Raw genomic sequence first — 25,161 nt, forward strand, 5'->3', positions numbered from 1 at the left:
AAGACGACCATGACATTGGAGTCCAGTACGGACCTGATTTTGCTTTTGGATTCCACCAAAATCTACAAAGTGAAGCATCAAGTTGGTCACACAAGCCTTTAGGGTCGATATCATTAGGATTCTAATGCTTTTTATTTTTTTGATCTAGTGATGCTATCTTTGTCTCTTTCCACCAGGGTCGACCTATTGTGACTGATATATAATAATAATGAAAAGAGAAATGCTATTGAAAACAGTTTTTACAAACGTTTTTCCAACTTATTAAGACGCGAAGAAGTTGTCTTTATTTTCACTTAAGTTTATCTACTATTGACAACTTGTCAACTCATTAGTAAAGAAAAAAATTGTCTGTATACCATTAGATTTAAAAATAGTGTCCGAGGCTGCGAAATAGATTGTCCAACATTGCTCTTCCTACAATGCCTCCAGGACATGACCGAGGTAAGTGATCAGTGGAACTGGTTAAGCTGCATCACATTGTATTTCAACTTTGGTGCCAAATCCACCGTAACTCGTTATTTATTTATAATGGAACCTCACTCTTTTGAGGGGTTTTAAAGCTGAGATAACACTGCTAAGAACATTTTCAGTAACGCTAAGATAGTCTGACAAGATTCTATCTAATATTTAAAATATATATATATATATATATATATATAAATATTTCATCACATTAAACACAAATTTGCTTTCAAACACAACAAATAATGGCCTATGACAAGCATTTTTAGTTGCTAATTACAATTTAAAAAAACCCCACTACAAGACCTGAAAACCCAAGAAGAATATGAAAAAATAAAAAATAAAAAAGGGCCTCTGCCGGTTTGGCAGAAGTCACAGGACACCAATGCCCATATAATTGCACATTATCACATCAACAGTGATATGGCTTCTTGACAAATTCCCCTCTTGTTGATATAACTTGAGAGGAAAAAAATGAATTGACCCAGACATCACACCAAGACGGATTGCCTGGGTTGAAGTATGTACTATACACATGAATGGTGACAAGCAATGAAACCTATATGCACAAGTTTTAGCACATCAATTTATGTGCACATCCCATAGGTAGCCATGAGAACAAGATCTGAGCATCCAAAACCATGATCATGAACATCACTCGGCACGTGGAAGTAAAAACCCAAACCCCGAGTTTTCACGAATTAAGGAAGGAGGATCAATGTCGGCTACATCTATTTGTTGCATTGACTTGGAGATGTCATCCACGGAGAACGGGATGCTGCATTGATATGTATGAAATGTATAAATAACCATATGATAAACTGAGTCTATGAATGGAGACTGAAAACCAGGTGAAAATAAGGAGGATAATGTAAAAACAGTACCTTGAGTCATCATCTAATAGGAACGAACTACTAACAGCATTGCTAGAGTCCTCAGTCATCATAACTCTCATATTTGAAATAACCTGGAGAAAAAAGTCAGCATGACATGCATGTATCTGGAGAAACAAAACTTTTCAGTAACATCAAAAGCAACAACATAGTTTAAGAAATTTACATCTGAAGCCACACTGTGTGTGCCATATTTGTCGTCCCAGTACATTGTACTGATCCTGTATAACTGCTGTATGCTGAGCACCTAAGAAGAAGCATGCAATAAATTGAGAAAATAACCCCTCCAAAAAAAAAAAATTGTAAACCAAAGTACAATTTTGAGTAGTTTAAAAGAGGCGGCACTAACGGGACAGAGTTCCTTTGTTATTTCACTCAAAGTCTTTTTTGGTTTTTGATGTATGACCTGAATTATTAAGAAATTGAAAGGAAAGAAAGTTAGTAAGCTGATATGAAATAATGAAAACTATTGAGTTATTTGATATAAAGGCTTATACAACTGAATCTTACTAGGAATCCAACAGCCTGCCTAATATGCTTTAGTTCGTCCCAAGCTGAGCCTGCATACTGTACACAAGAGCAGTCTGGGTAAAACATACAAAATTGTTCAGGGAATAAAGGTCACAGAGTTTTTCAAAGTACTCACTTCCTCAGTAGCCCCATCGCACCACTGTTCCAATTCAGCCAGACCCGCTTTTACATATTCCCCGTTACTGAATGAACAACACTCACGCCGCAAAAGAAGACTGAAGGAGCAAGTAAATTTATAGGAGTCAATTGTCAGCTTGAGACTACAATATATAATAAATGAAGGCTAAATGCAATGAGAGAGAAAGAGAGAGAGAGAGAGAGAGTGGATGCATCTACCTGTTGAATAGCTGAACATTGATGAATGAGAATATCTGAGTGAACACTTTACGGACTAAGAATGGGGGCACCTGTGAAGCCAGACCACATTAGAGATGATACTGTTCCAACTAGAACACAATTGCATACATTCCATGTGAAACTGCAGAACTCACATAGTTCGCTTTCATTGTCATCAAAGAACTGTTTAAGCTTTTAACAATACTTTGCCAATGAGCAATTAAAGCTTGCTGAGCAACAGCGTTAGCTTGGGAACGTCCTTTCACTAAACTTGCTCGTGAGTTCCTGGGTGCCTGCATAATATTGAGAAAACAAATGAAAACCAAGAGACTTTGCTTCTTGTCCAAATTGCTACTCCCTCCCTCAAGAAATAGGAGAACCGCATGTCAAAGTGCATGATTGCACCCAACCAATTTTTTAAGTGTTTGCATATATAATGCTGTCTATGGGGTTACGCATGTTAGTGTTGTAAGCAATCTTATGGCTTAGCTGGAACCAGAAGAAAAGACTGAATCTTTTTGTTTTGACCAACGGTCTGACACTTTAAGGATGTCATGAATTGCCTTTTCATCTAATAAAGACAACAGAAGTAAGGCGTTCTCCCACAGGATTAAAAGAAAAAAACAAATGGTCCAAAGGGATTCAAAGGAAAGGTTCTAATAATCACCATACCAAACCATCATTAGACTGCTTCAATCACAATCTTTTTTAAGATCTTCCATTACAGTCTCTTTTACCACTGTCTAGTGAAAGAAATATCAATTGCAACATATACAATAAAATAACTTTAAGAGCTACCTGGATACATAGTCCAAGTAATGGAGAGATCTCTTTCTTTAGATTGTCTCGTATCATTCCATATATCTTCTCAAGGAAGGCAGTAAGCTGCTGCTTAAACAATAATGCCGGATACTTGGCCTCAACTTGCCGCAAGTCATCAAGTCTACCAAGACCTCGACCATTAAGAAAAGATGAGAGTCCTGCACTTTGAGGAGATGACCGTAACCCCTAGAATTCACATGAAGGAAAAAGAATAAGAAACAACAATAATAAATAAAACCCCGGAATAATTACATATACGAGTTAACATGATTGCTTCATACTTGAGACACCCTTCCAAAAAGAGAAGCTGTTGCTGTTCTCCGTCGTTGTGGAGTCAAGCTAGCTGCTCCAGTTGCTTTGAGTGTGTGTTGTAGCAGAAACAATAAAGTTGATGCATTAGATAACCAATAAGCCAACACATCATTATTATCTGGGACCTTCAATAAGAGAAACTCAACAGAATTAGTAACGTGAGATGTTAATTAAAAAAAAAAAAAAACCTCAAATGCAAATGCATATAAAAGTTGAAACTTGAATGTAACTCGGTAAATGGACAGATACGTATCTTTCAAATCCACAAAACTGCGACTTACCTCTAAGGCTGAAGCTATTGTTTGAATAATCCGGTCAAAAACAGTAGTTCTTTCAACTTCAAATGACCTCCAGTGAAGAAGGCATTTGTATATGACACAAGCAGCAACTGGTTTTCCCCCAGAAAATCCCAAATTTTGAGATATGCATTTGACCAGAATGTCCTGGTTCTCCTGCAGATTGCAAGAAAAAAAGTAGAAAATGAAAAACTAGACTAGATTTTAAATATGCATTGAGGTGCAGATTGCTTCACATATGTCTATGGCCACTTACCTGCTGCTTATCATTAAGAGATTTCTGGGGCTTTTCCTCTGATTCAGGCTCACGTGCATTTGATATTGCAAGAGTCATATCCTGAAATAAGTATCAGACCATTAGAATTACCTGCTCTTCCATCTCCAAGAATTTTTTAATGTATTAATTATCAAAAGGAATGATGTCCTCTTACTGATGCAACCTTGGCTCCCCCATTTAGAACATTCCCATTCTCTGGTGTTCTCTGTAAATTCAAGAAATAACACCACATACTTTTATGGATTTGTATATTATAATGCAAGGAATATAATAAATAACAACAATTCCACTCATACCTGAATAATCATAGTCTTTGATCTTGCAGACAAAGTTTTCCCAGTTGGTGACAAGGTTAGTGCTTGCTGACGAAGTACTTGGTTCTCCGACTCTGAATTGGAGAGTTTCTCTTCAAACCTGAATCATAATAAATACATCACTTTCAAAAGCATTTTAAGATTTTATCCAAAAAGAATTCCATGCAAGCAAGAGAGAGAGAGAGATTAAAGGCATGCATACATGAACACATACAGACGCATATATGAAGACTAGAGACATATGAGAATGGGAAGTCCAACTAAATGACAATTGATAGCCAGGTTGGAGTTGAGTCCTAACAAAATAAGTCAAACTGAAACAATTTTTAAACCAGGCATAGGGCAATAAGCAATGAACAAACTCTGATGGATACGCTTCACTGTCATGACAACTAGGGTGAAGCTCTCTTTCTCTCTCCTTTTGATGTGGTTAACAAGTAGTTTTACCCAAGAGGAAAAGATACAACATAGTAAAGCAAAATACAAATAACTTCACCAAGACAGAAAAAAGAAGGGGTAGGTTGAGTCAATCAGGTCTGGAGCTCATTGTTTGTAATCTCTAAAACAACAATATTTGACATCCAGACAGTTCCTTTATCATGAGTTACAAACCTCTGCACAGATTCCTGAAGCTGATCCACTCTTTGCTCTGCATCTTCAAGTTTTTTAGTCAGCTCTACATTTCTAGCCTCAGCATCTGTAGAAGCTCTCCTGGCCTCCTCTGCTGCCTGTCTTTCTGATAGTAGCAGAGCCTGGAGAACAAGAAAGGTTCCTTAAGTCAGTAATTCCCACAAGTTCCCCCAGCTGATGTAGCTTTATTGTTAGCTTTAACCTAGTCTATGCCGCTTCTAGTCGTACTGTTAGTATTTTTGTTAGCTCTGTTGTAAGAACTGAGGTTTAAGTAATGCATTTCCTCTTTTGCTGCTGGGGAAAGGGGGGGGGGGGAGGGAGGGGGAATCCCTCAAGTTTCATCTCTAAGTCACTCATTGATAGAATTAAAATTTGACAACGATTGATAATATGATATTCAAGTAATGGTGAAATGATGATCATCTTGTTCTTTCGGTTCTAAGGGTTAAATTTAAAACAACTCTAAGCCAATGGTTGTAAACTGAACCAAGGTACAGCAGCAATAAACCGCAAGTAGATTGCAGCTATTGTTCTTATTATCTTTAAAGCTTCAAATGATCCCAAACAAAAAGGTAAATGAAAAGCTTGATTAACTCAAATAAAGTCAAATAACAGATGAAATTCACATTTATGTACCAAGCTCAAGTTTCAAGCATGCACCAGTTGGACCTTGTAGTGTCTCCAGCATAGAGACATTTCCATGAAGATACATTAAAATCAAGCAGTTTTAGTTTAAGAAAGCATTGTTTCAAAAAAAAATTTTAATATATATACCAAATATTTAAAGAATTCATAGGAGAAACCACTGCATACCTTTAAACTCTCCACCTCAGAAGTTAAAGAATCAATCTTTTCCGTGTCTTGGATTAAAACAGGAGTCTCCTTAATGACTGGAGGTGCTTCTTCAATAGCTTTATGAGCTGCTTCTCGTTCTTGGATAGCCCTGACGTTTGCTTCTTCTACTTGTATTTGCATTGCATGTAAAGCATCCTGTAACTTTGCAATTTCCTGGCCTTTTTCTTCTTCCAAATCAGTCTGTGATTCAATTCAACATAAAATTAAATTATAATGCAAGTCGATTGTGGTGCACATAGTCTCATTGATCCAGATAAATACCATACTTGGTATTGATATACAATATAAACAAAAATATAGTTACCCTTAATCGCTTCTCAAGCTGCAAACGCCATGTAAGTTCTTCCACGCGCTTTTCTAGTTTGTCTTTTGCTTCTTTTAGGGCCCCAGTTTCTCTTGCAGCCTGAATGGATTTACACCAATGGTTACCACCTGAATGTATTCCTCATACACAATGCATGATGCAGTACATCTTACTAGACAAAAAGAAACACATTAAGGAATTCAATACCATTTTGAGCATTCTGAGCTCCTTCCGAGCAATCCTTCGCCTCCAACTACACTGAGTAACTAGTGCAGCCTTCTGGAGACTCTTGTGATATGAATATGCTATGTGGCAACGCAAACGAGCCTGCAATCCGCCAACAAAAGAACAACCGCTCAATATTAAATTCTTTAACAAGTTTCAGTTGGTAATAAATGCTATGTAGATCTTGATTTTGCAGCATGCATATGACACTTGCAAGATCTCCTTTTCTGCATTCCAAGATAATGTATTTTTTGAGATGTATGGTAATAGGACCTGGACAATAATTGCTGCCTTAGTTTGCTTTCTGAATCTGAATTCATTGCGAGCAGTCATTGCCCTTAACCCTGTCTGCAATGTGATTGCAGACAATCGTACTGTTGAGTAGGATTTCAGGACAATGTATCGTCGGAAATTCTTCTGTATCATCAAAGCTGCTGCTTCTTGGCGTAATTGCTCATATAGTTTGCGAGCCAATATACCTATTCATAATTGCACACATTGAAATTGATTATAATCTGAATCATGAATGATAGGCTAAAAGTAGTAAATAGATTTTTTTTTTTTTTTGATAAGAAGTTAATAGAATATTAATTTGTGAAGTGCAGCAAGATGTATATATGTATATATTTTTTGCTACAAAGGGAAAATAACCCGTCATGATTCTCTCTGGAATAACTGGAAAAAATTATTACGTTACCATGAACTATATAGGCATTATACACTATAAGTGATTTACTGTTGCATTCCCATATTCTTTTTTTTTTCTTCCCCCACGCATTGCCTCCCATCTTACTTATTGACCCCCCCCCCCCCCCCCCAAAACACACACATGCACATAGGACTGAAAAGCAGACAAGCTAATCTCCTTTGATAAGAAAAAGTGGTCAGATGCAGCTTGAGTTCAAAGTGGTTTAAAAGTCTGGTGGTTAGGCATCTGGCCTCAGAAGAAAGGGCAAGACATATGATTTTCCAGTCGCATATAAATTGGAAAAAAAAAAAATGTTAAAAGTCCAATTTTTCACTGTAAATTATGACCAGATTTTGAGAATCAGCATTGTTTCAAAGACAACTTGACGATACCTCGCAAACACGACTGCAATTGAATCACAGCTTTACGTAATGCAACAAACTCCTTGCGTGCAAGATATGTACGACTTTGCCTTTGAATGATTCTAGCCGCATTTCCAAGCACCTCTGCTCTTCTTGCATCCAACTCAGCCATCTGACCAGCCCTGAGGAAGACTTTTGTCTTGCCTATCTGCCGAGCCATGTTGAACAAAGTATGACATTAAAAACTCACCAATGGGAAAATGCATCATCACATGTAATAATGATTTATTGACATAGAACTAAGCAAGACAAAATGTAACAAGCAGTTAGAAACTTCAATTTGTGCTTCAGATTAAATGGGTATTTAGAAATCCAGGTTAGATTCCCCAGACAAGGCTGACAACTATTGTAGGGGCAAGGTTCGTCGACACATTCCTACCAGCATAAGGTTAATGAAAAGCTTCAGTCTTGGTCAACTTGTGTTGAAACATGCCCACCTGGAGAATTTCAAATACCTCTGGAACTTTCTATAGAATTCTTATCATAAACACAGACACATTTTAAACCTTTAAGGTACAACCAGGAAAGCACATATGACCAATTGCTGTAAGGTATTCTCCCCCTGCTACTCAGTTTATTTCTGATTGCCACAGGTTGTTTGACAGTGCATGTGAGAAAGGAACAGGCTATCAGATATTAGTGACAGAATATTGGAGTGCATTCAAATACACAGATGGGTATTTACTCCATCTGCCCCAGGTTTGATCTTATATTCTCACCCCAAGTTGCCCCAATGCAGGTTTTGAACATGTGAGCTAAGAAGTACCCCCATGGCAGACAGGGTCTGGTAGGGCCTCCTTGTCTCAACCTAACCCCATAGCCACTACATAGCATCATCAAAATGAGTTCCAAGGAGATATGTGAATTACCTGATAACCTTTCAATCCTTTTTTATCCAGAATCATTTGGCAAGCAACCTGCTCATCATAGCTGTTCACAAAGAAATAATAAGAGTTGTTTCTAAAACAAGAGTGGACTATACCGAGAATAAAAGGGTTAAAAGAAGAAAGAATGAAAAGCAGGGATGGAGCCAGACAGAAACACAAGATGCCATTAGAAACAAAAAATATACACTTACTTCCCTTCCAAAACTTCAGGAGCAAGAACACCAAAGCGGTGAAGAAACTCATAAAATGTTCGTCGAGTAGGATATCCAGCACAGCTGATTCTGATTGCCTCAAGAACACCCTACAACAAATAATAATGACACATGAATTTTACTAAGAAGACAGGATTATAAAACAAAAATGTTAAGCTTTGCAGGTTTCACAAATAAATGAAGTACAAAAACAAAGCAAAAGGTATAGTTGGATTATACTTACACCACAGCGCAATTGTTGGATTACATTGAGGTTCTCAAAAATAGCAGGCTTAAGGACATTGTTTGGCTTCACACATCTGATATAATGAGGTTCTGTTGTACTCAAGGTCTCCATTAAAGATTGAAGTTGTAACTGCATTTTTAAGAGCACATCTCACTTATTTGTAAGAAAACAAAATATTGTATCAGGCATATACACAGCTTTATGTATAGAGTCCCTCAAGACCCCTAGATCTACCATGTTTGGAAAGGCTGTGTACTGTCCATCTAGAAGTATTGTTGCATTTTGAAAACTGACTCTATGTGACAATGTTCATCAAGTCAAATTGTAGCATGTCGGGCAGAGTAAAAATTTACTCCTATAACATGACTAACTCTATAAGGAAAAAGAAACACAGTTTTGGATCAGATTTACGGCCTTGCTCGTATTGATTCCCATTAAAAAAAAGGTGAGTAAAAAGAGAAGTGGATGCTACTGAGATAACACGAGACCACAATCCACCTACAGACATGTACATGCTTTTGCAGTAATGTTGAACTGAAATTGAAAGCTGTAAACATTAATTTTGTACGGAGAGAGAGATAGAGAAAAGCAGTATCATTGCCATTTAAAATTAAGCACTTCAAGAACATGATACCAAAAAAAATTATTTTGAAACAGCCTAGCTGCAAGCCTCAAATGTCATGTGCCAAAAAAAGTGAGGAAGAACATAAAAGCCTGCAATTAGGATATATGTAAGTGAAATTTATTAGATTTTTGGATATCCTTTACCCAAAATTTTTTTTTTTCCTTGGATAAATTTTTACATAGGATTTCCCATACCCATTATGTTATTAAGGTCACTATTGTAACCATCTGGGCAAGGTTATATTAGTATTTCTTTCTGTAGTAGCAGCTCACTAATTGGTCTTGATTATGTATAGGCTTTATTTTATGGGTATGTGTGTAGTGTCATATTTTGTTCATGGCCAGTCCCAAGATCGGAAATAGGAGGATTGTGGTATGTTGATGGCCAATGTAAAATTTAATCACTCTATTATGTATAGATCCACTACAAATATAAGTCGAGGGATCCCCTACTAGCAATGCGCTGCATTGGACCCCAAAAGTGGGCAAGGGTTAGCTAGGGCACTCCTTGTAAGCAACATGCTACATTGGAGCTTGGGCGTAATGAAAAATGGGCAAGAGTTCCTGCATTTTGATGGACAAGTGCAGGTAAAAAAGTTAGTTCAAGAGGATGGGATTGGCTTATGCACTTGGATTATAAGGTCTTTAATCGGGAAACTATTGGAAATAGTAGATACAATGATTAGAAAGAGAAAAGGAAAAATATGACTTCAATAGACTAAGTAGGTAGGTGAGAAATTGAATATACATGATATAAATTATGGTATATAGGAAGAGATAAAGTAGAAATGGAGTAGGGATAATTATAGACAAAAGTCCTAAATAAAGTTGTTGAGGTTGGAAGGATAGGGCATAGAATTATGTTAATAAAACTTGTCTTGGGAGAAGAGACAATTAACATAATTAGTGCGTATGCTCCTGAAATAGCATTGAAAAAACCCATTAAGCAAAAAATTTGGGTGGACAAAGGATGAATTAATTCAAGGGTTACCATACCAGGAAAAGATTTTTATTTGGGGAGAGGTCATGTTGGAAAAGATAGTGGCCCAAGGAGATATTATTCTAGAATTTGCAACAACTTATGATTTGATATTAACGAAAACTTGGTTCAAGAAGAGGGAATCATACTTATTCCTTCACAAGCAGACAAACATCAATCAAACATATTTAATTCTTACTCAAAAAATGGATAGTAGATGTTGTAAAGATTGTAAGGTGATACCAAAAGAGAGTGTAACCACTCTACATTGGGTGGTGGTACTAGACATTTGTATCAGAAGATGGTAAAGAAGAGTAATGAGACAAAGAAACCCAGGGATTAGGTCATGAGATTTGAAGGGGGAGAAACAAGATATGTTCAAAAATAAAATGATCAAAGAGGGCAAGTGGAATTTGGAAAAAGAAGTATAAGACATGGAATGATACGGCTAATTTTTATAAAAAGAGTGGCAAAAGACGTACTTGGAGAATCTAAGGGATGGGGTAACTGACGAAGGAGACTTGGTGGTGGAATAAGGAGGTCCAAGCAGCAATTAGATTAAAGAGAGAGAGAGTTATATAAGCCTACCTATGTGTTATAAGGTGTCCAAGAGGGAAGTAAAAAAAAGTTGTCCGAGATCCTAATATAAGGTTTATGATAAAATATATAAAAAGTTGGAGATGAAGGAGGGAGAAAAGAATATTTATAAACTTGGCAAGACAAGGAAAATGAAAACAATTGACTTGAATAAATGGTGTCCAAAGCATTAAAAATGAAGATCAAAAAGCATTAGAAAAAGAAGAGCATACTAAAGAAAGATGAATAAATCATCTATTTATTTACTTTTTGGGTGGCGGACAAGTGAGACAGAAAAGTTATTTTGAAATTTTTTTAATGCAAGTGATATGAAAGATTGGAGTGGATTAAGTCACCCTATAGAGAATAGAAACCATAAGTTGGTTTGAAGATTTAAGATAACTGAGGTAAAGGATGCATTGAGGAAAGAAATGGGAAGAGCCATGGGACCAGTTTAAATCTCCATTGAAGTCTAAAAGAACTTGGGCAATATGGGTGTATGCTGGTTGACAAACATTTTCAATAAGATCTTTAGCGTTAACAAAATGCCTAATGAGTGGAAGAGTAATACTTTAATATCTATTTACAAGAACGATGTCGATATTCTAAACTATACAAATTACCATGGAATTAAACTTATAAGTCACACCATGAAACTTTGGGAGAGAGTAATTGAATATAGGTTAAGACACAAAACAAAAATATGCGAGAATCTATTTAGTTTTATGTCAGGAAAACCTACCATGGACGCTATTTTATTACTTAAAAGTTTAATGGAAAAACATATAGGGGCATGTAAATATCTTCACTTGGTTTTTTTTACCTAGAGAAATCATGTGATAGGGTCTCTAGAGAGGTTAAGTGGTGGAATTTGAAAAATAAAAGAGTTCCTTTAAAGTATATTAAGTTAATTAAGGATATATATGATGGAGCTATAACTATTGTGAGAACATGCAAATGCATCAAAAATGAGTTTCCTATCACTATAGGTTTACATCAAGGGTCAACATTAAATCCATATCTCTTTGCACAAGTGGCGGATGAACTCATGAAATCAATTTAAGAGAAAATCTCTTAGTATATGATTTTTGCAGATGGTATAGTCATGGTTTAAGAAACCGAACCAAGAACCGAACCGTTTTAAAAAAAATTCCCTGTTCAACCCGGTTTTTCCAGTTGTTGACCGGTTTTGGGCCTTTTTTTGGAGCCGAACTGGCCTCTGGTTCTCGATTCAACAGGTCAAACTGGCCGGTCCAGTCCAGTTTTTAAAACATAGGGAATAATTTAAGTGGATGAAACTAGAGCTGGATTTAACTATGTTTTAAAAAGGGGACTGGCCAGTCCGATTGGTTGAATCAAGAACCGAAGGCCAGTCCAGTCCTGGAAAAGACCCAAAACCAGTGAAAACCGGTCAACAATCGGACAAAACCGGTCAAAAACCAGGTTGAACTGGGAATTTTGAAAAAAAAAAGGTTCGGCTCTCAGTTCGGTTTTTAAAACCATGGGATTTAACTCCAAGTTATAAATTTGGTGAGACGCTCTAGAATCTAAAGACTTTCACTTAAGTATGACCAAAATAGAGTGCACGGAATGTAAATTTAGCAAAAGTAGAAATTGAGATGAAGGGTTTGTAAGATTGAATAGTCAAAGGATAGATTTGAATATCTTGGATCAATAATTCATAAAAATGGAAATATTGAAGAGAATGTGAATCATAGTATAAGAGCAACATGGATGAAATGAAGAAGCACATCAAGATTATTGTGAGAGCGTAGAAAATTTTATAAGACTGCTATAAGACCAGATATGCTCTATGGTATTGAATGTTGGGCTGTTAATAAGCAACATATTCATAAAATGAGAGTAGCTTAATGAGAATGTTAAGAAAAATAAGTGAAAATTCACAGAAAGATAGAATTCAAAATGAGAAACTTTGCCTAATGATACGGGTGACACCTATTAATTAAAAGATGAGAGAAAGTCACTTGAGATGATTTAGTCATATTCAGAGGAGTGCGATTAATGCGCCTATAAAAAAAGAGAGAGTTGATTCAAGTTAAAGAAGTAGAAAAAAGTAGAAAAAGACCTAAAATTAAATTAATAATATAAGTAAATCAGGACATGTCAATTAAGGAAGTATCAAAGAGTACAACTTCTAATGGAATAGACTGAGGCTAAAGAATATGTGTGGCCGACCTAGATTGATTAGTTGAGAATCATAGCTAACCCCAAAAAATTTGGGATTGTGGCTTGGTTGTTGTTGTTTTATTCCATGGTATTTATTGGATCATATTTATATGCATCTTTTGGATCTCTTCTTAATCCAAGTCATACATGGCTCACAAGCGTGCTAGAAAACATATGCAGCCCATATACGTAATGTATTGCCGTATTTTGGGGTCAGTAAAGAAAAAATTTAAAATCCAATTCTATTGCAGAACTCTTGTGAACCTTCTCTTGGGTATGATGCCTAAGAACCATGGGTTATGCTTAGGGATCCCAGCATGATGTTATATAGATTATATATTCTTCTTTCTGATTCTCTGTGATTAATACCTGCTGTATTCAGCTTCCCACAACAGTAAGCCCATCAACAAAACCGTTGTCCAAACATTCAAACACTAAAAAAAGGCATAGAGAATTTAGTGACTAAATTGAAATTCTCAGTTTTCAGAAATTTTGGCTTTCAAAATTGATCAGATCTTGATCAAACCACCTGTTCCATGTCAGTTTAGTTGTGTACTAACCACATTGATTATAGCTCTCTAAGATGCATTCTGAGACCAGAGTATCCCATTTCAATATATTGCCTATGTCATGTCATTAAGACCCTAGGTGGCCATACTCGGTGTAAGTAATCAAAAAAATATATATATATATATTGCAAATGCCCCCTTTCCAAAGCACAAATACATATAATATCATATACTATAGAATATTAGTTGTGTCCTAGAAAATGTGGTTGTGCTAAGTTGCTCAATAAAAGAATTATGCATCGTACAACATGCTTTTGCCATGTGACGCATTATAAGTACACTTAAATTATTAACATAGTTTGCTCTAAAGGTAACACTATTATCAAAGTTTCAAGCAATTTAAAATAGTGCTCCAGTTAGAATTCTATTACCGAAAGTTTCTAGAAATCTTTTTTTGATAAGTAAGAAAATTCATTATTGAAAAAAAAAAATTAAATAAATAAAGAGAGCAAAGATGTGCAACCCTAGTATGAGCAACCCTAGTACAAGCATACAAAGGAAAACCCCAAGCAAGAAAAAGAAAAAAAATTAAAAATTTCCTTTGTTTTTGATGACGTGGAACCTCATCAAGGTAGGGCCCTTTGGATCCACCGGATCCACCCCCAGGCCCAAGGAGTATACCATGGATACACAACCCCACCCGTAAATTATTTTAATCATGTACCATAATTTTTTATTTTATTAGCAAAAGTTGGGTCATACATGTTGTGCTTGCATTATGTGGCTTAACCTAAGTGTTACATGTCATATTATGTGCTTTTGTGATGTGAAGCACCATAAATATATTAATATTAGGTGTAAATGCACTTTTAGTCCCTACATTTTGGTTTTTTTTTTTTTTTCATTTTAGTCTCTACATTTTAATTTTACCACTTTTAATCTCTAAATCAATTAACACGTTCCATTTTGGTCATTTCTATTAGCCCACTAACAGAAATTGCTTAGGTGGCAAACTGGGTGCATTGCTAGCATATTAAATGCTAACGTGGCCAATTAAAAAATAATAAAAAAATTTAATTAGCATTTAAAAAAATGCCATGTCAACTTCTAAATATAAAAAAATTTATTAATCAATTTTAATGAAATTAAAAAAGAAAAAACAAAATTAAAAACAATAAAATACATCAATTTTAGATCTAATTTATTTTGAACAAGAACACATAAGAACACAATCACAGATTTAAACATCAACACAAGAACATAAAGCACAAACCTAGAACTAAATACAAAAAACATAAACTCAAATTTAAACATTAACACAAGATCACAAACACAAAAAACACAATAACAAACATAAACCATTTACTCTCAAACTTCCTTTGCTTACTCTCAATAGTCAATGTTGCCATCAAATCAACACAATTACACAGCCCAGCCAAACCCAAACTACACCTTCGCCATTTCCTTCCTCAAATCCCAAGCTCACTCCCTCAACCTCCAAACACAAACTCTCCATTTCACTCCAAAGAAAAACAAACCCATTCTCATACTCTCCTGGCTTGGCTCCAAGTTCCAACCCTTCCCTCCCTTCTCTCCTCTTCAACTCCCACATCATCTTCATCCCTGCCAAGCCATCCAAATGGTCCCACCTTCCTTTCTCTACCATCTGATCTTTTAATGGTCGCATCTACACCAATGGAGCTCAAGAAGACAAGTCCATCACCACCCAATCCCTTTCTCTTATTTGATTCAAATTCGGATCATACCAGTACCAGATCCAAATCTCATGCCTCAGAAACCCACCTTGACTACGACTTCGACTTCATGGTCGTCGTCGCCGCCACTAAATAAAAAAAATTAAAAACAAAGCTCTCTCTCTCTCTCTCTCTCTCTCTCTCAGATCAAAATCTCTATCTCTATCTCTCTTTCGACTTTCTCTTTGGATTTGGGTTTAGAGAAAGAAATGGTGGGTGCTGGGTTTGACTGGGTTTGCCGGGATCTATGCTTTCTCCTCGGCTTTGATCGGTGATCGTTGGTGGGTTTGACTAGGTTTGATCAGATCTGGGTTTAGAGAAAGAGATGTTGGTGGGTGATGGGTTCAACTGGGTTCGTTGGTTGGGGTTTGGGGTTTGCTGGAGATTTGGTTTTGGCGTTTGCTAGGAATTTCACATTTTGAAATTTCTTTTTGTTTTTTAAGTTACCAACTTCTTTTTTTTTTTTTTTTTTTGATAAATAAGAAAGATGTATATTCAAGAAACTACCCCATGAAAACATAAGGTAGGGCAAAGAGTACAGAGAAAGAAACAAAAAGAAGAAGAAAAAGACAAGAAAACAAACGGAAAACAACAAAGAGCTAAATACAAAGGAGAGAACTAAGGAACAAAGGGAGAGAGTCACTAGAGGTGAGTCCCCAAGCCCTAGACCAATCAAATAGAGAACCACAAAAATAAGCAAGCAATTGGTCATCGGATTTGTCCCTGTCCTCAAAAGTCCGCCAATTTCGCTCCCTTCAAATACACCACATTAGGCACAACGGAGCTAAATTCCAAATGCTAGAAGAGTGCTTTCCAAACCAATTCCACCAACCGAAAAGCATATCTGCAACCGATCTAGGCATGACCCAAGAAATCCCAAAGGATCTAAACACCAAGCTCCACAACTGATAAGCTTTTTCACAATGGAGAAGCAAATGATTCACCGTCTCCCCATTACAACGACACATAACACACCAGTCAACAAAATCAAAGCCTCTACATCGCAGAATGTCCCCTGTAAGAATCTTCTCCCAAGAAGCAGTCCAAACAAAGAACAAGACGTGCGTAGGAGCCTTAACCTTCCAAATACCTTTCCAAGGAAAGATAATAGGCAAGGGGCTTCGAAGCCTATCGTAGAACGAGCGGATGTTAAAATCTCCTTTCTTCGACAATTTCCATATCATACGGTCACCTTGCTCAGATTGAGGTAAACTAGAAGCCAAGGTGTGAAGGAAATCAACCACATCTCCCGTCTCCCAATCATTAGGATCCCTAAGTAAAAGAACCTTCCAGCTTCTTCGAGCCTCGGTCCCCAACCGTTCGAGAGACGAAGCCACAGAAGCCTCTCTATTAGTGGCAATCCCATACACTACCGGGAAGGATAGGTGGAGTGGTAAGTCCCCACACCACTGATCTGTCCAAAACTTCACTCTATTCCCCGCCCCTACCTCAAACCGGATATATTTGCTAAAAACCTCCCAACCTTTTCGGATACTTCTTCATAGACCACATCCATGAACACCCCTGCCTAGCTTGGAAGACCAACCCCCCCACTCTACCCCAAACTTCAAAGCTACGACCCTCCTCCAAAGACGAGACTCCTCAACCCCAAACCGCCATAACCATTTTCCTAATAAGGCTCTATTAAAAGTAGTTAACTTCCTTATCCCCAAACCTCCATTAGCCTTAGGAGCACACACCTTATCCCACCCCACCAAATGAACCTTCGAATCCCCCCACAAGAAGTCCCTCTGGATCTTCTCAATCTTATTAGCCACATGCGAGGGGATAGTAAAAAGAGATAAATAATAAGTAGGAAGACTAGAGAGCGTACTCTTAAGAAGCGTCAGTCTACCTCCTTTTGACAAATACAACTTCTTCCACCCGGCCAACTTCCTATTAATTTTCTCCAAGATAGGATTCCAAATAGAAGGGGACTTATGGGAAGCCCCCAACGGCATACCAAGGTAGGTCATAGGCAAAGACCCAATCCGACAACCAAGAATCTCTGCCAAGGTATGGACATTATTCACCTCCCCTATTGGAACCATCTCACTCTTCAAGACATTAACCTTCAAACCTGTCACAGCCTGAAAACAAAGGAGAAGCATCCGCACATGAAGGATCTGCTCTATTTCCGCATCACAGAACAGGATAGTATCATCCGCAAATAGAAGATGCGAGACACATTCCCCTTCACCCCGTCTCCCATCAGCCTTAAAACCCCTGATCAAGCCAGCACCTTCAACTTTTTTCAACATCCTACTTAAGACCTCCATCATCACCAAAAACAACATTGGAGAAAGCGGGTCTCCTTGTCTCAATCCCCTCGAACTCCCAAAAAAATCAGCTGGAGCCCCATTAATCAAAATAGAAAACTGGACAGTAGAAATACAAGTGCGAATCCATCTACACCACTTCTCCCCAAAGCCCATTCTCTTCAAAAGATCTAGAAGGGCCTCCCAATTCACATGATCGTAAGCTTTCTCAATGTCTAGCTTACAAATCACCCCCAGGATCTTACTCTTTACTCGACTGTCAACACACTCATTGGCAATAAGAACTGAGTCAAGAATCTGTCTACCTCCCACAAAACTATTCTGAGACTCAGAAATCAATTGATCTAAAACCCGTTTCAATCGATTTGCCAAAACCTTAGACAAGATCTTGTACAAGCTCCCCACCAAGCTAATAGGCCTGAAATCTCGAATATTAGAAGCATCATTCTTCTTAGGAATAAGGGCTAAAAAGGTAGCGTTCAAAGATTTCTCAAACTTACTATGATGATAGAACTCCTCAAAAACTGCTAGAACATCACTTTCCACCACTCTCCAACAATGATGGAAAAAAGTCATAGAAAAACCATCTGGACCTGGAGATTTATCTCCAGCCAGCTCATTAACAGCTAGAAGAATCTCCTCCTTCTCAAATCTCCTTTCAAGCCAACCCCTCTCCGACCCATCTATCTGATCAAATTCCAAACCTTCCACAAAAGGCCTCCACTCCTCTGTCTCCTGATACAAATTTTTATAAAAATTTACTACTTGGGCAGCCACCTCGGATTCCTCCTCATAAATCACCCCATCCACCTCCAAAAAACTCAGATGATTAAACCTTCTACGGGAATTAGCCACCTTATGGAAGAATTTCGTATTATTATCTCCTTCCCTAATCCATAGCATCCTTGATTTCTGTCTCCAAGAGATTTCCTCCAAGGAGAGAAGTTTCTCAACTTCAGATCTCACCGCAACTCTCTCACATGTCTCTGCATCAGAGAGGCCAAACTCCCCTTCCTTGGCATCTAATAACTTCAAAGCCTCTAATAGTTGAGTCTTTTTGCGTCCGACATGACCAAACTCCAACCGATTCCACTGAACGATGTCTTCTTTCAAAGCCTTCAGCTTTTTGGCAAACACAAAACTAGGAGTACCTGAGAAAGAATGCCGATTCCGCCAAGAATGCACTCTATCAGTAAACCCTTCCGTCTTTAGCCACATATTCTCAAACCTAAAAGGGCTTTTCCCCCTCGCCATTCCCCCTATCTCCACTAGAATTGGGAAATGATCTGAAATAGGGCGAGGTAAAATCCGTTGAATCACATCCGGATAATGTTCCTCCCAATCGGAAGACACCAAAACTCTGTCTAACCTAGACATCGAGGGCTGATTTGATCCGCTAGACCAAGTATAGCTCCCTCCCTCCAAAGGCAAATCTATCAAATTAAGATCCTCAATGAACTCTGAAAACAATTCCATAGCCGGAGTAAGACGAGAATTTCCCAACCGTTCACTAGGGAAACGAACAATATTAAAATCCCCGATACAACACCAAGGGACGCTCCAGAAATGGTGAACAACTACCAACTCGTCCCACATTAGCCCCCTCGCATTGTTATCAACTGGGCCATAGACCCCAGAACACGCCCAAATGAAGCCGTCTCCCAACCCTTGCCACCGAACAGACACAGAAAAAGAACCCACCAAAACCTCCAACCTCTCTAAAACCCTACTATCCCACATCAACAACACCCCACCGGCCGTCTGGACTGCATCTAAAGCCACCCAATCCACAAAAGGACAACTCCACAGGCTGCCAACCATCTGTCTGTCCAGACCAGAAAGCTTAGTTTCTTGAAGGCAGATTACATCACACTTCCACTCACGCAATAAATTTTTCACTATCGAACGTTTCCGAAAGTCATTTAGACCCCTAACATTCCAAGAAAGAATTTTTAAATTCATAAAGACATAAATTCCCCAACTGATAAATTAGCTCAGCAGCCAGCACACTACCTGCCATCATAATTAACCGAAGATTGCAAATTCCTCAGCTCTCTCTTCCCCTTATCCTTATAGATGACAACTTTTCTAGAAGCTGTTACTTTCCTGTTCAACACTTTGGCAGCCTCTGTCTCCCTCTCAATCTTTTGTAACAAAGCAATGCATAAATCCTCATGTCGGCTCAAAGGCAGCCCCACCAATTTACTGAAACTAGGGAGCCTGTTCTTTACCCATCTAGAAATATCCAACATATTCTCACACTCCACAGTCTCATTACCACAATTCAATACAGCTGACGAAGGTAATCCAAAGGGAGTGTTAGACAACAGAGGTATAGATAAACTTTCCTCTCCTCCCAAACCCATGTCTGGACTAATCAAACCTTCCACTGCCAAAGCACTCACCCCAGGGACAACACTCACTGTCTTTGAGGGTATCACTGCCAGACTGGGTTTCTCAAGATCAAGGATAGCTTCCGTCCTAACAATGGCATAACTCTCCCAGCCACCTTTATCCCCCTCATTGTTACCCAATACCACAAGCCCAGCCCGGTATAAGCTCAAGAAGAAATCAGCTAAAAAGCATTCAACCGGTGGCCGGGAAAACCCCTTGATTGACTTACCCGGTGTCACCATGGGATCATCGGAGCTATTTCCAACGAAAAAGGTTCCGGCGGCCTTGCCCGGTGGTAGCGAAGGCACGACGGCGCTAGTTCCGGCAGCGGAGGAGCCATCGGCCATAACCGAAGGCTCGTCGGAGCTGGTACCGGGTAACCAAGGCTCGTCGGAGCTGGTACTGGGTAACCAAGGCTCGTCGGAGCTGGTGCCGGCGGAAAATGGGCCGTCGGCCACCAACGGGACTGCTGCGCACTGGACCGGCTCTACTGGCTCGAGATCGAAAGACTGGGAGAAGATCTTGGGGTGCGCCAGTGTCCATGGGGGCTGGGCTGATAATCCTTTTCCAGTCAGAGAGGTCTCACCCACTTCAAAAAGACTTGGGCCTGAGAAAACTGACTGAAAGTGGCCCACACCAGCTTCGGTCACCACTGGGCTTGTACCTAGGCCTAAAGCTGGGTTAATTGCAGCCTGGTTTGTACCCCGTGGAACCCATTTAAGGGTCTTAGAAGCTTCTTCATTGCATTTCCAATCTCCTGCCCGTACATCCCCTCTGATCTTCATATCTCCTCTTTTCTTTCTAACCCAGAAAACCCGCCTCCTCCCTGTCACATCAACCTCCACGACAAGACCTCTCCCTGTCCAGCAAGATCTCCTAACTTCACTCCTCCTCCCCTTTTCATAATCTTTTGAATTCAAACACAGACTTGGACTTGGGAAACGTATCCTATCTGCCAGATTTTGCTCACCTACCTCTACCACCTCATTAATACGTTGCTCCATCCTCACCCCTCCCACCACCTCCTTCTTATCAGACTTACCCACCGGAAAAGCCCCTGCTTTTGCCCCTGCAATTCTCAGATTCAACTCCATTTTCTCCTCTCCTAAATGAGTAACCTTCCCCTTAGCTGTGAATCCTAGTTGCTTTAGATTCTTTCTTACCTCTGTTCTTCCGTGAAAACCTTGCACAACTTCAGCAAAGGTTCTAGAATATTGATCCTCCAAGTTATGCCTCCGCACCTGAGGAATGAACTTAGGAAGACCTTTTCCACCCACCGCATAATGAGAAGGGTTCAACAATTTTCTTAGTTCCAGACCAAAAGCCCTCCAACCATTTCTCTCTTTGCCTTCCGGAATAATAAGCGACCTCCTAGGCCCACCAGCTTTGAGTTCAGTCAACAGCAAGAACTGACCAGAGGAGTTAGAGCTCCATTGAAGAGTAAAAGCAGTGCCACCTTCTCTAAAAGTAAAAAACTGTTTGGAGTTCTCCCCAACGACAAGGTGTTCAATGTTAAACATCAACCATTGTGCTGCATTCTTGCCCATAAAAACAGATCTCATAAAGAATTTACCCCTCTCAAAAATCCTTAACAAGAAATAACGACCCCCTTCCTCTACTACTAACTGAAAAAATTTGGACTCAATGATGAAACTACGAACCCCCCCCATGCAGAAAGTTAACAGAAGCACAATTTAACAGAAGCACAATGTACCTTAACACTAGAAACTAGATTTTTGTCCAAACATCATCCAACTAACTTCTTGTGGTATTCAAAATTTCTTTGATTATGGTTTGGTTTGGGGTGGATGAGTTGGGTGCTTTGCTGGGTTTCTATTATTTGGATGGTTTGGTTTGGGTGTGGTTTCATGTGGGTTTTCCTGTGTTTGCTCTTGTTCATGCTCTTTGATTTGGTGATGTTCATTTTTTTTTTTTTTCCTTGTAGGTTTGATGTTCATGTTCTTTTATTTTGGGTTTGCTCCTTGATTCTGGGTTTGATGTCGTTGCTAGGTTTATTTTTGGGTTTGATGTTCTTGTGTTAAATTTAATTAAAATTAATAAATTAATTTTTTTAATTTAGATGCTGATGTGGCATTTTTTAATGCCAAAATAGATTTTTTAATTATTATTTTAATGTGCCGTCAGCCATGTTAGCTTTTTCTGTTAGTTGGGTGACGGTAAGGACTTAAAATGTCACGCGTTAATTGGCTTAGGGACTACAAGTGGTAAAATTAAAATGTAGGGACTAAAATGGAAAAAAGCCAAAATATAGGAACTAAAAATGCATTTACGCCTTAAAATTATTAACATAGTTTGCTCGAAGTAAAATTTTATTAACAAAGTTCCAACTACTTTCAAATGGTACACGGATTCAAACTTAATTACTGACAGTAAGTTTCATTGTTTAAATTTTAATTTTAATTATCTCTCATAATTTTTGGTTTTGACAAATACTCAGTCTTACACTGTTTTTGCCATCTAATTTAAAATAAATTTTTTTCTTTGATTTTTATTGTCTATTCTATTTCTCAATTTCAATTATATCATTCAAACAGTTTATTTAGTTTACATAATATTGCCAATTAAACTGCACATTGTATTATTCTTAAAAAAATAAAATAAAATAAAATAAAATAACGTGCATTGAATGGGCTTATTGCTAGTATTATTAAATTCTATATACTTCCAGAGGCAGAGGTTCTAATCTGTGAAATAATCATTTGGACAGGGATTGAATATGACTTTCTATTTAGTTTGGCATTGTTCTAATGTCTGTATAGAGCCCGAGTTGCTAGCCCATGTTCTTCTGCACTCAAATTATCTTTACCTTTGGGCTAGCTGAATTACTTGTCAAATAGCATAGACTTCCATTTCAGGGTCATTAGTCATTTTTCTTCTTTGTCTATGGATCACAATTTGATTCAATGTAACCCTGAAATGGGATCGACCATAAGGCACTTATACTTTGGCAGAATAAGTTAACCAACACTTCACATGTTCTCTTGATCTAGTTGCTCAGAAAGGAATAGAATAATGATACCTTAAAGCGAGAACCAATGGAAGAAAATTTGGAAGACTTTGATGATTCTTCTGGAAGTGGAGGAAATAGACCTGCCACAAAGGAGCACTTTGATGCCGTCAACAGATCCTGATGTTCTGCCACCACATAGTCTTTGTTTTTATCAAGAAACAGATCAGCCAGATAAGTTACCTGGAAAATTTGAAATATTTCAGTGAACTTTATATTGCAGTACAGAGAATAGAACATTTATAACAGAGAAAATATGTTTACCTCCCCTGCATAGTGAGATATGGTAAAACTAGTACGAGAAAGCTTAGGTTTGATAAAGCGCTTGTTGTTTTTGAATGTCTGGTACAACTTCTGAGCAAATGTTTCATGCGTGGATTTAGGAAACATGCTGTGTGAAGCAATCAAAGAAACGTTGAGAACAAAAAGAATGAATTTGAATTATGCAAACGTTACTAGAAGTGTGTTCAGATTTCACCTAATTCTTAAGAAGTGATAGTTAAGTAAATAAAATTGTATTGAAAATAAAGAAAATCAATGCGCCCCCGTCCCCCCCCCCCCCCCCCCCCCCAACAACAAAAATTATACACAGGCAGTATATCAGGCCCACTGAACTTAAAAGCAATGATGGCTAAAGTAAATTGAAATAATTAGCTGCTTACCAGGCTTCATCCAGAAGTGCAATAATTCCTCCAGGTTTCTGCAAAAGATTGAAGAACCTAGTTATGCAATGTTTCAAAAGAACCAGATAAATGTGAAATATGGTTGTAAAGAAACATAGTGCAATTGATAGCAAGTATGAGAAACAAACAAATTGTGTCAAGCAAATGATATTCTTCATATGAGTATAAATGACACAAACTAACACAATGCAGCTAGAAGACGATAATGTACCTTCTCAATCAGATCCAAAACATCTTGGTTATCAACAAACTCTATGTAACTCCAATTGATTTCTTCTTTTGTATATTCTTCTTGTTCCATTTTGAAGACATGCTACAAATATGCAATTACCACAATCTATATTAAGCAAGAATTGAAATCGAATCCAAAATAAGAATCATGAACAATGCCAAGAATTATCAAACCTGATTGAAATGTTGTTGCAGTTTCTCATTTGTAAAGTTGATACAGAACTGCTCAAAACTATTCGATAGAGTAATTTGTCAGATGTGAAGATATATCCATTGCAAGAAATATTTAAATTTAGTGGCTTACCTATTATGCTTAAAACTCTCAAACCCATATATATCAAGAACACCAATTAAGGATTTTGAGTTTGGATCTTGCCCAATTGAATTGTTAATCGTGTCCACAATCCTGTAGATGATGATGAAAAACTTGTTAGAACTCAAATTGTGGGCAAACAGGAGTCAAAACACTTCTTTTTTTTCCTTTTTAACATGTGAATTTCATGTACTCCTGTTGACAACTATATCATGTTATGCAGGGGCACGTGCACACTCATGCGTGCGCACACACCCGCACACACACACAGAGGCAATGCTAGGGAAATCCCATTACCAATCAAACAAACGAGAATAGATGGTTTTAGCTAAGGCATCCCTGCTACCCAATGCAGCAACAGGATCAAGAGTTCTTGTTATAACCTCTTCTGGTGTCACCATTACACGCTTAATCAGTGCATCTTCCAAGCTCTTGGCATCACACCTACCATACAACAAAAGTCAATAAAGGTGTAGGACTCCCAAAAAACAATCACTAATATAAATCACAAATGAAGAAATAGATTAAACAGGGCATACTCAAGCAGTTCAGCTGTCATATTAAGATGGAATCTAGACTTTTCATCTTTAATGACAGAAGAATCAATCTCCTGTCCCTTTGCAAATTCTATATTTCCAAGATGCAGAATTGCAGCAACAACTCTAAAAATTGCCACCTGAATAGAAAAAATTATTACAAATCAAATGAATGCAATAGCAAGCACAAAATACTTCTTAGAACTAGTGGGAAGACTGACCTGCTCTTCCTCACTGATTCCAACTATATCCATAGCCCTTCTGGTTTCTAGATATTCATGGCCATCATCCACTCCATCCAGTGCATAACAGTTGGATTGATTCAAGTAATGGAATGATTTAGGGTCTCCCAACTTATACTTCTCTCTGTCCTATA

General features: G+C 38.0%; 1 protein-coding gene across 1 annotated transcript in view; it reads right to left on the bottom strand.

Moving 5' to 3' along the window:
- Nucleotides 1–673: 673 nt before the first annotated feature.
- The window catches only part of LOC126714175 (myosin-17-like), a 28,861-nt gene continuing 4,373 nt past the window's right edge, over nt 674–25,161 (bottom strand). Inside the window, exons 8-39 of the mRNA XM_050414201.1 lie at nt 25,007–25,156; nt 24,789–24,925; nt 24,547–24,693; nt 24,241–24,342; nt 24,111–24,168; nt 23,917–24,018; nt 23,685–23,722; nt 23,287–23,413; nt 23,035–23,205; nt 8,690–8,821; nt 8,446–8,555; nt 8,237–8,297; nt 7,338–7,515; nt 6,531–6,736; nt 6,240–6,359; nt 6,033–6,131; nt 5,687–5,908; nt 4,856–4,995; nt 4,226–4,343; nt 4,084–4,134; nt 3,909–3,989; nt 3,638–3,808; nt 3,326–3,481; nt 3,021–3,230; nt 2,378–2,515; nt 2,223–2,293; nt 2,002–2,101; nt 1,866–1,922; nt 1,705–1,761; nt 1,522–1,602; nt 1,347–1,429; nt 674–1,240 (exon numbers count right to left, since the gene is read on the bottom strand). Of these exons, the coding sequence (XP_050270158.1) occupies nt 1,117–1,240; nt 1,347–1,429; nt 1,522–1,602; nt 1,705–1,761; nt 1,866–1,922; nt 2,002–2,101; nt 2,223–2,293; nt 2,378–2,515; nt 3,021–3,230; nt 3,326–3,481; nt 3,638–3,808; nt 3,909–3,989; nt 4,084–4,134; nt 4,226–4,343; nt 4,856–4,995; nt 5,687–5,908; nt 6,033–6,131; nt 6,240–6,359; nt 6,531–6,736; nt 7,338–7,515; nt 8,237–8,297; nt 8,446–8,555; nt 8,690–8,821; nt 23,035–23,205; nt 23,287–23,413; nt 23,685–23,722; nt 23,917–24,018; nt 24,111–24,168; nt 24,241–24,342; nt 24,547–24,693; nt 24,789–24,925; nt 25,007–25,156 (3,798 nt within the window). The 3' untranslated portion in view covers nt 674–1,116. The remainder of the gene's footprint in view (nt 1,241–1,346; nt 1,430–1,521; nt 1,603–1,704; nt 1,762–1,865; nt 1,923–2,001; nt 2,102–2,222; nt 2,294–2,377; nt 2,516–3,020; nt 3,231–3,325; nt 3,482–3,637; nt 3,809–3,908; nt 3,990–4,083; nt 4,135–4,225; nt 4,344–4,855; nt 4,996–5,686; nt 5,909–6,032; nt 6,132–6,239; nt 6,360–6,530; nt 6,737–7,337; nt 7,516–8,236; nt 8,298–8,445; nt 8,556–8,689; nt 8,822–23,034; nt 23,206–23,286; nt 23,414–23,684; nt 23,723–23,916; nt 24,019–24,110; nt 24,169–24,240; nt 24,343–24,546; nt 24,694–24,788; nt 24,926–25,006; nt 25,157–25,161) is intronic.

This window comes from Quercus robur, chromosome 2 (assembly GCF_932294415.1).
Source record: "Quercus robur chromosome 2, dhQueRobu3.1, whole genome shotgun sequence".
Classification (NCBI taxonomy): Eukaryota; Viridiplantae; Streptophyta; class Magnoliopsida; order Fagales; family Fagaceae; genus Quercus; species Quercus robur.